Source organism: Fistularia commersonii, chromosome 14 (genome assembly GCF_037954325.1).
Source record: "Fistularia commersonii isolate RoL2024-O1a breed Wild chromosome 14, RoL_Fcom_v1.0, whole genome shotgun sequence".
Lineage (NCBI taxonomy): Eukaryota > Metazoa > Chordata > Actinopteri > Syngnathiformes > Fistulariidae > Fistularia > Fistularia commersonii.
In genome coordinates this window covers 15,637,700-15,649,604 of record NC_141297.1, presented here as the reverse complement: position 1 = coordinate 15,649,604, position 11,905 = coordinate 15,637,700, and the positions used below count along the sequence as shown (strand labels likewise).

The 11,905-nt window shown below is 39.6% G+C and overlaps 1 protein-coding gene across 1 annotated transcript; it reads right to left on the bottom strand.

Moving 5' to 3' along the window:
• Nucleotides 1-3,245: 3,245 nt before the first annotated feature.
• Nucleotides 3,246-11,527, bottom strand: nsfl1c (NSFL1 (p97) cofactor (p47)). The gene is made up of 9 exons (XM_086158992.1): nt 11,382-11,527; nt 10,621-10,721; nt 10,350-10,427; nt 7,302-7,467; nt 7,091-7,186; nt 6,845-6,954; nt 6,368-6,505; nt 5,189-5,359; nt 3,246-4,351 (listed from the first exon to the last, which is right to left on the bottom strand). The coding sequence occupies exons 1-9, from the start codon at nt 11,481-11,483 to the stop codon at nt 4,189-4,191; spliced, it is 1,125 nt and encodes a 374-aa protein (XP_086015118.1). The 5' UTR covers nt 11,484-11,527; the 3' UTR covers nt 3,246-4,188.
• Between the last annotated feature and the right edge of the window lie 378 nt (nt 11,528-11,905).

Here is an 11,905-nt window from a genome sequence, read left to right as displayed (position 1 = left end):
GACTCGCCGGCTCGAACACAGCACACTTCCGCCCGGGACTTCCAGTGTAAAATGTTCACGAGGGAAAGATAAAAGATGCAAATGAATCATTGTGACCTTTAAAACGTTTCAATGTGCATTAAACCAAATCAAATCGGGAAAGTTAAGTAGTGTATCATCTTTCTCTTACCATTTCTAAAATTGATAAAGAAAAACAGCCGTAATCCTTCAAGGGAATTACTCTCAAAAGACGTGCAAGCGAAGCTGTATTGTGCATTCACAAATGACCTCATTACTATGTTATACAACACACACATAAATATATGTATTTACATATATATATTTATGTGTGTGTTTGAGTTTTTATTTTCACCATACTGTAGATAGCCCAGAGGTGAAAACACATTTGACAATACAATATGACATACATTAAAACCTGAGGGTCTTAAATTAAACAATCAAATATATCTACTTTAAATATTTAGTTTACATTCTTGGACAGTTGCAACTTGAGTTGGATGATTTTTTTTCCTCTGTTATTTAATGATAAGGTCAAATTTGACTTTGCTTATGCTTTCCTAAAGTACTGTAAACGCAACATGCTTCATTCGTTTTATGAAATACAAATTCACAAATAATCCACAGTTTCGATATACTCTTTCACTCAGCTTAGTTTTCCCAATCAAAGCTCAAGGGGCTTATATTTTTGAATATTTTCTACAATGGACATCCATGGACAGATACATTCACAACAAGACATATATTCATTTGTATCTGTAGGTCCCAACTGTGGCCTTCCCTTTACCTGGGAAGAATGACTTATACACAGACAGAATAGCATAAAATGGATTTATAAACTGCACTTCTCAATATTCATATTAGCAGCAGGCTGACCTTTCTCATCCATATTGTTTATATGGAACAGGAAGGTTTGTCATGGAAAAACGTTTATTGAGGAAAAGCTCTTATTTTGAAGGCTTGTTACATGTAGCGTTTAGTTTCGAGTCCGTCAGTAGCTTGACGTCTATTAATCGGGGTATGTGTGCTTGTGTGTTTGCGTGTGTATTTGTGTGAGTGTGTATGTGTGTGTGTAATACCGCAAAAGTGAGGGTGCAGTGTTTTCTACTCTGCTGAACAAAAAGCTAATTATATTGATTCACAACCACGCCTCAGAATAATATTCACGTTGCAAAAACTCGCTGCTCTATCAAAAGGAAAACTGAGTATTAGTCAGTTATCTTCAAGGCCAGGATGAAAGAACTCACTGTAGGACAGAGGGAATTCTGGCAGACAAATGAGTGATAATTTTGGTCAGATTAATCCAGATGTGTCAGCAGCTTGACATATAGTATCCATACAGTTCTGAGGATGAGTTGCAGGGGTACCAGATGCCACAACAGAACCTAAACTAGAACAAGACATTTGAAGTACTTTGTTCAAAGACACTAGAAGAGATGCGAACTAGTGTAATTAATCATATCCAGGCTGAGGCCCACTGGGCAAAAAATTACAGTGAAATTAATTTTGAAAGTGAAATTGCAATCTCAAATTAGAAGCTACTGAAAATCTGCCAAAAACGAAACAAAAGAAAAAATAAAAGAAAAAAAATGCACCATATACTTTAAAGTTAAAGGAAAAAATATTTAGCTAATATTGCCTTTAATGTAAAGTTTAAAAAAAAATCATTTATTTTATTCAACAATTATAAAATACTAAAAAATATCAGGTATTATCTCAGAAATGGAAATCACATTAAAAGAACATTATCTAAAAAGAACCAAGACGTTTGGTCTTCATGCCAGGCTTGTGCATGTAACTGTAAGGAATTCATCTGTGACTCATGAAATAGTTCATCTGAAACTCTGCAGTTCTGGTTTGTGTTGTGCTGAGTTCTCCATGTGAGAGCAGAGCAATGACTCAGGGCACAGTGACGATTGGATGTGGGTGTGCACGTCCACCAAGATAAATATTTATGCAAAATACTGTGAACTGAAAATGGGACATTGGATAATTTTTTTGAGCTGGTCTCTTAACGACACTGCGTGATCACACACTGCAGCCAGTATCTGCCAAAGCCTGAATGTTTATTCACCCTTTCACCCATAAAAGGTGCTATTCAATGACAGTGGCTCAAGTTTTAAAGAGACTCAGGGATACAGAGATAATATTATAACCTCCATGCCTTCTCCCCCAACCCAAAACCAAGGATAATTAGATTTAAACTTCTGCAGACAAAATCAGTTGCAGTAATCTTGGGATTATCGAGAACAATGCACCAAATTATAAAGCCAGAGGAATTAAATCAACTGCCCTGGCTGAGAAGAAAAAGTTTTTTCAGGTCAGGCTTTTGTTCTTGCCATCATATTTGCATAATTTACTTTTAAAGGAAAAAATACAACTAAGAATTTAGATATTGCCTGACAATCAGTAAAAAGTCACTAAGTTCAAAGTTTTGCAAAACTAATTTTGACAGTAACCGAACAAGAACATATACCCATGAAAGTGTAGTTAATTACTTTGAAAATGTAATATAGTTAAATTATCTGATAAGAAATATGAATCTACTCTATATTAAGAGCAAAATAACCTGGAAAAACTGGCCAAGTGATAATTTCTCAATTTAGCGGTGAATGCCGAAAAAATGTGTGTAATGGAAAACTACGAAACCTGGATAATTAACCATTTTTTTGTTTTCCAGAAAGATTTTCTATAAGCTCAGGAATAGTATTAATGATTCAATATGTGAAACGAAAACAAAAAAACTCTGAAAAATAGCCAATTTAACAATCAACAAATAAGTAACCTCAACATTTAGCATCCAAGTAAATGCTTTGCAAAAGTATTAACGAAAAATAAACTGTGGAAAATACTTCTATGAGTGTTTTTATTTCTGGAGCTTAACTTTGTCATACTCTTGCCTTTATTTTTTAAATCGATTCCTCAAATCAATGTTTTCCTTTCCTCTGCAACTCAGTGCTTCTACTTTCGAATATTTTGTGCTAACCGCTCTTGAGGACCATTTTATACTTCCACACTGTACCCATCCTTAATTTATCCAAGTATTCATTTCATCCAAGAAGTGTGTCGCAACTTTAAATACAAACGGCAGATGGAGACTTCACTCGAGTCCTGAACCTTTGTTTCCTTGCACTTCCCTTTTCCGCTGAGCCTCTCACTGACAGAAGCTTGGTTAACGTTAATGCCTTTCTTTGAACAAATCTTTCAAACCTTCCTTTCCCCAGCCAAAAAACACAAAAGACCATTGATTCTTTGTACATCAACCATAAAAGGGATTTATTTTACTAGAGGTCCAAACTTATTTTCCCCAGGATGCATAGTAGATGTCAGTGTGTCAAGAGATTCCACTACAACAAACCAGTTTACAATCTAGGTTTAATAGTTGGTTTGGTAATAAAACCATGTGTAACTACTGTTGATGTTACACCATCTCACTGGGATAACCCCACTCTGCAAAGGAGAAATCAAAGGGGAAGGGGGGAGAAAAGAAAAAGTCTGTTTAAAAAAATAACTCCATCTCTATCTGAGGAAAAAGCCGGTTGTGAGTGGAGGTGAACAACGAAGTGTAAGGCTACTGGTATTAGTGGATTTGTTATATAACTACACTTCTCTTTCCAAAAAAAGGAACGTGTGAAAGAATGGAACGCATATGAAACCACAGTATAACCAAGAGCTTTTACCTTAGTAACACTGTTTCGCTCATGTGGTTCTTGTTTATGTTATGAAAGCAAGATACAAAGAACCTGCTGCTCTGTAGTTGAGATGTAGCACCTGAAGGTCCGAATCAAGGTTGAAAGTGCGGGGGTGGGGGGAGGGGGTGGAGAGAGGGGAGGGAGTCAAAGGAAATTACAGCCAGGTTTATTCAGCATCTCAGTTTCTTCGCATCACCAGGCTGCTGCTGTGTTTTTGGATGAAACCATTTTCTGCTGTCATATAAACACACCCCACCGGCATCTGACGGCTTGCTCGTGAACTCAGTTCCACTTGGGAAGGTTACTTTACCCCCCCCTGGTGCTGCCAGACCACAGAGGAGGGAGAGTGAGGTGGGGCAAGGTTTCTTTGACTTTAGAAAAACAAAAACGCAACAAGTCCAAACATAAGTCCATGGGTTTATCCTTCTCCTCATTCAGTAGGGGCAGTAGGTCTTATTAGGGCAGAGTCACCAGGGGGCGCCGCTCCTACTGCCTCTGCTCACTGTAGCCGCTGCACAATGACAGCGTTGAGGAGGTTGGCCTGCAGCAGAGTCTCGCTCTCGTCCACGAGCTCCTTGTTGGGGAAGGTGGTCATTAGAACAAACTCCCTGGCGGCCATGGCGGGCCGGGCCACCACCACGAACTGTCGCAGGTCGGACACCCTGATGATCAGAAAGAGGACACGCTAATCATGATCGGAAAACATGTTTTCCGCTTAAGTTATTTTATTCAGCTCGTTTTTGGGTTTGGTTTGAAGGTGCTTTTAAAATGTCATGACTCTTTCGTTTTAAAGAAGTTAGCACGTCATTCATTTTTAAATCAAGTCATCACAATGTCTTTCTCCCGACAAGATTCACAATTCAAATTTCAGTTCTTGTCCTTCAACACTTTGGTGTTTAACAGCCCTTCTGTCATTCTGGCAGACAAGGAGCTCAGCTTTATCACAATATGAGACACAGCCAAGTGGAATGTGGGTGCAAACTCCTTTCACACATGCACTGCAAACCTGAAACCATGCAGGATTTAACATGACAAGCCAGCTACATGTTAGACACCAAATGTCTGTTAAGTGGGACTGGACACTAAAATACATGCGAGGTCACCATCCCAGTTTGTTTACACAGGTTACATATTTTTTGTCACAGGATCCCGACACAAGTAGAGGATGAATAAGCTCCTTGCAGAGGTTAGAGAAATGTATAGTCTTTAATATTGTGTTTCAGAACACAAATATACGCAAGTCTAACTAGTTTCCAACTACTATTTAAAACCAGCATCCTCAACCATCTTTAAGACATTAATTCATATCCAGTGCAGCAGGTCATTGCGGACTTTTAAGGGGTTTTCCGTTCAAACGAGATCTGTTACATAACTTTATAAGTGTCCCTCATAGATTTTGTCCTCAGAATACCCAGTATTAACCATATCAAACAGCTGTAGCTCTAATGTCCACTTTATCTACATTCTAAACATTTACATTGTCGAGGTCAATCAGTCACCTGTGAGTGTGGTTGAACTTTTGGACCAGGCGTCCACCATCAGCCAGTCGAATCTGAATGTTAGTGATGGGCTGGGAGGGGTCGAGGGTCACTGAGGCACTGGCCTGAGCTTCGTTGGCTGCCTGGTCCTGTTGGGATGTGGCCGGAGCCGAGACCAGCTCTGGGGTGGCGCTGTAAAAACGAGGAGAAGGGAAAAATACAGGAGACCGGGTATATGATGGTACAACTGTAACAAAACAGGGACACACTCTGGGAAATTTGGGATTTGTTTGTGTGTTTGTCAACAAAAGATGCACAAACAGTTTCACATACAGCTGCATATGAAGTCTGCAACCTAGAAACCTGGACCTCTGCATTACCAAGGAAACTCCCAGACCCAGATTTTAAACGTCTGTTTACTTTTCAACAGAACACTCACAGCGGAAAATACTATTTTAAAGTTAAAAATGTGGCCCCAACTTCTGTAGGATACATACACCATTTGCATCAGACCTTTAGAGGAGTGGACCATAGCATTTATTCACCTTTGTCTGATATGTAAGACATTAACTGTGTGCTACTCACTGACTCATCCAAAAACTTAACTCTTGACTTTATCTATCTGTTGAATAAGTCTAGCCTTCAATTTTTAAAGTTCTTTAATAACCCAGAGGCAGAAATGCCTGGCTCTTAAGCCTTTCACTACTCCGCCAAGTTCACCGGGTGCTGCTATTTTTCCCTTCAGAAGCTACCTGCTGCAGCCACATAGCTAAACAATGAGCTGATGCTCACTCTTAAAGGTCAATGACATCAATGAACAAGGGAAGTTAAAAGTCAAGTGGTGACTCTCTCCAACCTAAATACATGATATGCCTCAGAAATCTTGGAAAATATAATATGTATGAATATATAATTCAATGTTTCATTTTCGAACAGGGGATTCTACTTGAAACACTCACCTCCTTACATTTAAAAAGGTGCTTTAACAGCTTAAAGAGAACAAAGGAGTAATTAGACTCACAAGAAACCAGTCACAAATCTGGAAGGAGTCGGCACAGGGAGGATATACCTAGACAGGATGACTCATCTGTCTAGAACAAATAAGACCTACAGATCCCACCTGCTTGATACATTTTTGCAGATTGAACAATTTTAATTAATCAAAAAAGATGACTATGTGCAGGTGCTCATCAATTTCACCTTCCCAACTTCTGTCCCTCTCCTCCAAAGGCCTTGAAGGCCATCCTTGGTTTGGAGAAGTCCTCATCTCTGTGGTCCTCCATGTCCAGATTAACCTGGCCCCCTCGAGAACGCTGCCTCAGCTCCAGGGGGATCTCGCTGCAGGGGTGACGGTCAGGTGAAGAGAGAGAGGGATATAAATATGAGAGTGTTAATACTTGCGTCTGAGGTAAATCACTGCATCTGGACCACTTATATTTTTTACACTGAGTCACGACTTCACTATATTTACCTTAAATAATAACTAGCCACTCAATCTTATAAAATAAACAGAGGTTGCCATTTTTCTTTTAAAGGACATCATTTGCAGCTGAAAATAAGAAATGACAGTATGTGGTATCTGTGAAGGTTCTCAAAAACTGGATAGAGCTCTTAAAACCATTAACTACTGAAAAGAAAGCATAAGAAGCAAGAGCTACTTTTTATGATTATTCTCACCCTCTTCGAATTGCCTCAAGGAAGTTGGCATTTCCTGGATCGTTGTAGTTTCTGAGTTCACCATTATCAAGACTGAAGCCGGTTTTCCACAGCTTCAGCACCACGTGCACCTAAATACACACACAGTAACACGTGCACAAAATGTGTCAGAAACACTGCCTATGAAGAGGTTGTTGGTCAGCAACCTCACCACAATGACAGAGTAAAGATGAAAGGATTTAGAATATCATGGGACTATCGACTCACATCCTGCTGACTGTTGGACGATTGTCTGTCTCCAGCCACATAGGTGGACTCCTCCTCTGGAGCAGCTCCGAGTCTGTATCCTCCACCATCAAAGGCCTAGGAAAAGAGGAGGTGAGTAAAAAAAAAAAAAAAAAAAAAAAAAATGAAAGACCCTGCCTGTCTAAGCCAGAATGAGATTGAAGACAACAATGCTCTCTGAGCTTCCCTTTACCTTGGCTTTGCTGGCCTCCCCAGGCCCCTTCCCGCTGCGGTCCAGGGGCACTGCGCCATGTTCCCTGGCCCCTTTAAAGAGATCCTCCACCACATCATTAGGGCTCTTCTTCTTGGGAGGCCCAACAATCTGCTGCCCACTACGCTCTGATCCTCCAGCAAAGAACCTATAAGAGGGAAAGGGTAGGATGTGACAGAAAAGTGTCATCCTCCTTGAAGACTTAAGAAAGATAAAGAACAGGTGCCAAGACTAGAAGATGGAAATTGTGCTCAAAAGCAGATTACTCAAATCGGGTTGAGGCCCGAGCGGTGCATGGAAAGCCAGAAAGACTTTTTAGTGATGGTAGTGAATGTGAACATTGTAGTGTTGTTTTTTTTTTTCTTATTTTCCTTAACCAATATGCAACAGCGTAGAGCAGCTTCCTATACATCAGCTGCCATAACCTTGTTCATGAACTGATAAGGAAAGCTGCAGTTGATACAAATACTTTTTCATTAACGTGAATCACAGTGACCACAGACGAGCATGTGATGGAGAATGACCCCGTACTGTATTGACTGACCTTGAGACTACATTTTATAATTATTATATCTTTTATATCTTTTATATATCTTATATCTTTTATAAATATTAGCATTCATTATATAGACATTAGATTTAGTCAAACATTACGTTCCGTATAACTATAAGTTATCAAGCAAATTGTATTACATAGTATATACGAAGCTTTGTGCTCATTCTTGATGTAATTTGAGGAGATGCAGGATGTGTAAGAATCATCACAATTTTGCTGCATTCAGATTTCTGATGACAGAGCTAGGAAATGACTAGGAGCATCTGGATATAAAATCACCAAGATGCAGTTCAAGTGCTGCATGATGAGAGAAAGACAAATACAGAATTTCACATTCACCTTTTTCTCCCAACATTAACCATACTTCAACTCCCAACATTAACCATACTTCAACTATATCTTTAGATACCTGTTTGTGAACAGTTATCTTTCAAATATACCATCCGCAGACCTGATGCATTGCTGACCATGTTAAGGTATTTTCTTGCAAAGTGTTGCTTTGCAAGAAGGCAGCACAAAGCATGAAATGTAAAATGTAATTTCATGCAGATAAGAAATTATTTTCATGAGTCATTTTTAGATTTTTGTGCTTTGTTGTTGATTTTCCTTGACATTTTGTGCAAATCCAATGTCATTTGTGTCTTATTTGAAATAGTATATAAACAATGTTTAATGTTTGTTGATATTTGAAAAGGTAATAATGGTGAAGTGGATAAAGACAATACAATTCAGATGATTATAATATGTTTGTATATATAGATAGAAATACACCCTGGCCCTGCAGAGCAACATTCATCATTCTGTCTAGTGTCTGTGTCATTGCAGACATTTGTCGCTGTGAGTCAGGTATTGGTTTTACACTCATATTTCAGGCCTTCACTGAAATAGCTTTCATTCTTTTCCTGGTAGTCTGAACAATAGTCTGCAGCAATAGTGTTGTGAAAATAAATACCGATCACCAGACAGACATGATGTTAGCTGTAGGCGGATGAATGCTGTTGAATATTCAAAATTGAGGTCAAGGAAGCTGTACATGGAAATGAGTGATTTGCTAAAGAGTAAAAACTTTATGTACTTTGTCAACAAGGGAATGAAACGGCATGTTTGCTTCAGAAGACTAAAGGGAAAAAAGAAATTTCTTTCAACCAAAAAAAAAGGAGCTGCTTGTGAGAACTTGACAGGTTAGGTTCAATCAGGTGCTATATTTTGTTGACCCAGCACATCTACACTTTCTCTTCCAGCTTCTTAACAAGGAATCTCACAATTTATCTTAGTATTGCCAGTTTTTCTTTCAATTAATGTGTCCTCAACAGCCACTGCTGCGGATGGAATAAATGCTACTACTTCAACACTGGATCATAGTACATGTACTGCAGCAAACAATAGCAATACATGTTGAGAAAGATTTCAAAGTCCTGCATTAAATAATGTCACACTGTGTCTGTTTTAAAAGACACAGGACTTCCTGCACAGTGAGCTCTGTGCCCTAGGAAAGACTACAAAAGGAAAAGTTTTTAAAAAAAAAAACAAGATATAAACCTGACAATAAACCCTTTAAATATTTTTTATGCTGAAGTGATGTGACTGACACTGTAACATGAATTATAGAAAGGTTTTGTGAGCTAACACTCAACATTTATAATTCTAGCTCGGAGTGTCTCAAAATGGAGGGTAGAGCTCTAAGAGCTCAGTGCTTTTCTACTCTGCCAGTGAGACTCCAGAAATATTTATTTTGCTGGGGCATTAGTGATCTGAACAGCAGATGCCAGTGAGTCTAAATTAATGTTAGTGTCACACAGGTTCTGAAAGGTTGCCTCCATCGGTCTTAATGACTAAAACCTACATTTAAAAAAAAAAACTCCAGTCAGGCCTCAGGCTGAAGGCTCTGTCAATCACCAGAATGCAGGTACACCTCTGGTAGACTGAGTGTTTGTTTAATTTCTACTATCTTGGGCGCTATGACACTAATGGCACTGCTCTTCTTTAGTGAGCAAAACAGGGAAAAAGCAACGAGGTTTACCACTTGATTACAGTTGCTCTTTTGTCTCAGCATCATATCTTATTGAAGTGTTCCACTTAGTGAGGCTGTATCATTGGTAGCAAGACGACTGATTTATGGTGGCAGTTTGGTCTGAAATAAGTCCTAATCAGTGATGTACCAGTAAATTTCTGTCAAAATTTAGTGGCATGGTGAGCCGAGAGCCTCTATAAAAAAACTACCACTTTTTAGTCCGTTGAAGGACAATATATGTAACTGACTGCATGAATGGGTTGCCATGCACATATCAAACAAGAGGCTTTAAGATTTTAGTTGTTTTCATTTTGAATTGATTTTGAATTGATTTTCTGCTGAAGCTGTTTCCTCGCTAATTAAACAAACTGAATGTCAACTTGCTGTTTGTTGGACTTGATTCATTCATTATCCGTACCACTCTTACGACTATTCATAAGGCAATAGTGTGAGTGCCTCTTACCTTTGTCCTTCCTCCTCATCACTCTCCTCCTCTGCCTCATGCATTAGATCTCTGAAAGATGTCACCCTGGGCTGGGTACTATTGACCACAACACATAAAGGTATTATTACAAAAAACAGAACTGCAAAGCAGCAGGAGAATTAATGTGTACCAATGAGTCCCACTGCAAAGAAAACAAATGACTGCTATGCCACATGACTCTGCATAAAGATGTTGCCAGGAGAAATGGTAGTCAGACAGAACTGCAGCGTTAACAGAAGACCTGGACTACCTTGGCCCCGCAGACCTTGACACTGAGGAGCCTCCTTCCGGTGTAGGCAGCGTCACTATGTCATCTTCAGGTCCATCCTCGTAGAAATTGGCGAGTGCAATCTGCCAAAAGGTAAAAGTCACGTCTATTAAGGCAAGCAGTCAACGATAAAAATGTGGGGGCACTAAAACAAAGTCATTCATCAATGATGACCTCTTAAACAATAGCCTGGCTGAGTATTTAACGACGCTAACATAATTTTTTTCTGACCGTTTTTACTATCGAAGATCCGAGCGCACACGGAAGTTTTGCTTTTATGGGTTGATGATGAAGGCCCCGATTTTTAACTGTGCGTTTATCTTCTTTTCCTGAACGTCAAAAAAGCTCTCGGCGGTTCGACATTACTGAACACGACACCTGCTTGCCTATAATCTTTTTCTGGTTTCGTCGCTGTCTGTCCTTACAAGCTAAGGCTAACCAGCATAGTTCAGTTTGCTAGCGCAAGACTACGTTGGCAGAGCTTATTGGTGATACGATCGCGACATCATGGTTCTTCTTGCGACTGTTGCTGTATCGACAAAATAGCAATACAACAGCCAGGTTGGCGGTGTCACAAAACGGTTGGGCCATTGTCAAAGGGTGACTTGCACAAATACCGGCAAAACAGGCTAATGTTAGCATAAAGCGATTGATCTGACACATGATATGTCAAGCCCTATTTCTTGACAATAACGATCGCACGCTCCACCACTACCATATCTCTCAATCAACAAATGACCTACGTTCAAATTATGACCAGCAGACTCGAGGAAAAAGCGGGCCCTCTCCTCATCAACACCTGTGACTGCGACAAACTCCCTCACAGACTCCTCTTGGCTCGCCATTTTGATTTGCTCCCTCAACGACTCGTCCGCCTTCACAAAAGGAAACACACTGCAGCCGTTGGTTCCTAGCTGGTCCTCATCGACTCAGAGGGGAACAATCCTAAAAGATTTTTTGGAAGAATCCGTTTTCAATTAGATCTAGCCATTTACGTAGAAGCACCTCAAGCCCATATTCGTGTAAACGATAAACTATCTCATTTTTGTACACATGCAAAATAAAAGTTGGACGTCACACAATAATTGGATGCACACTCATGTGACCACTAGATGGCACTGCAGCCACGCTTTAAAGCGAACGACTTGACTACTTGTGTAAGGTTTTACCCAGGGATCCAAGACAAGTGTTTATTTCTACATCATCAGTCCATTATTTACACTGCTCATACGATTTTACAGTTGGTCTAAACCACACTTTGCAGTAA

What these genes read in the sequence shown, in the direction of transcription:
- nsfl1c (XM_086158992.1), bottom strand. Translation starts at nt 11,483, where the DNA reads ATGGCGAGCCAAGAGGAGTCTGTGAGGGAGTTTGTCGCAGTCACAGGT. An exon ending in GATGAGGAGGAAGGACAAAG is followed by an intron (nt 7,468 to 10,349) that starts GTAAGAGGCACT and finishes TCCCTCTTATAG; the next exon opens with GTTCTTTGCTGGAGGATCAG. An exon ending in AAGTTCAACCACACTCACAG is followed by an intron (nt 4,352 to 5,188) that starts GTGACTGATTGA and finishes TCTGATCATCAG; the next exon opens with GGTGTCCGACCTGCGACAGT.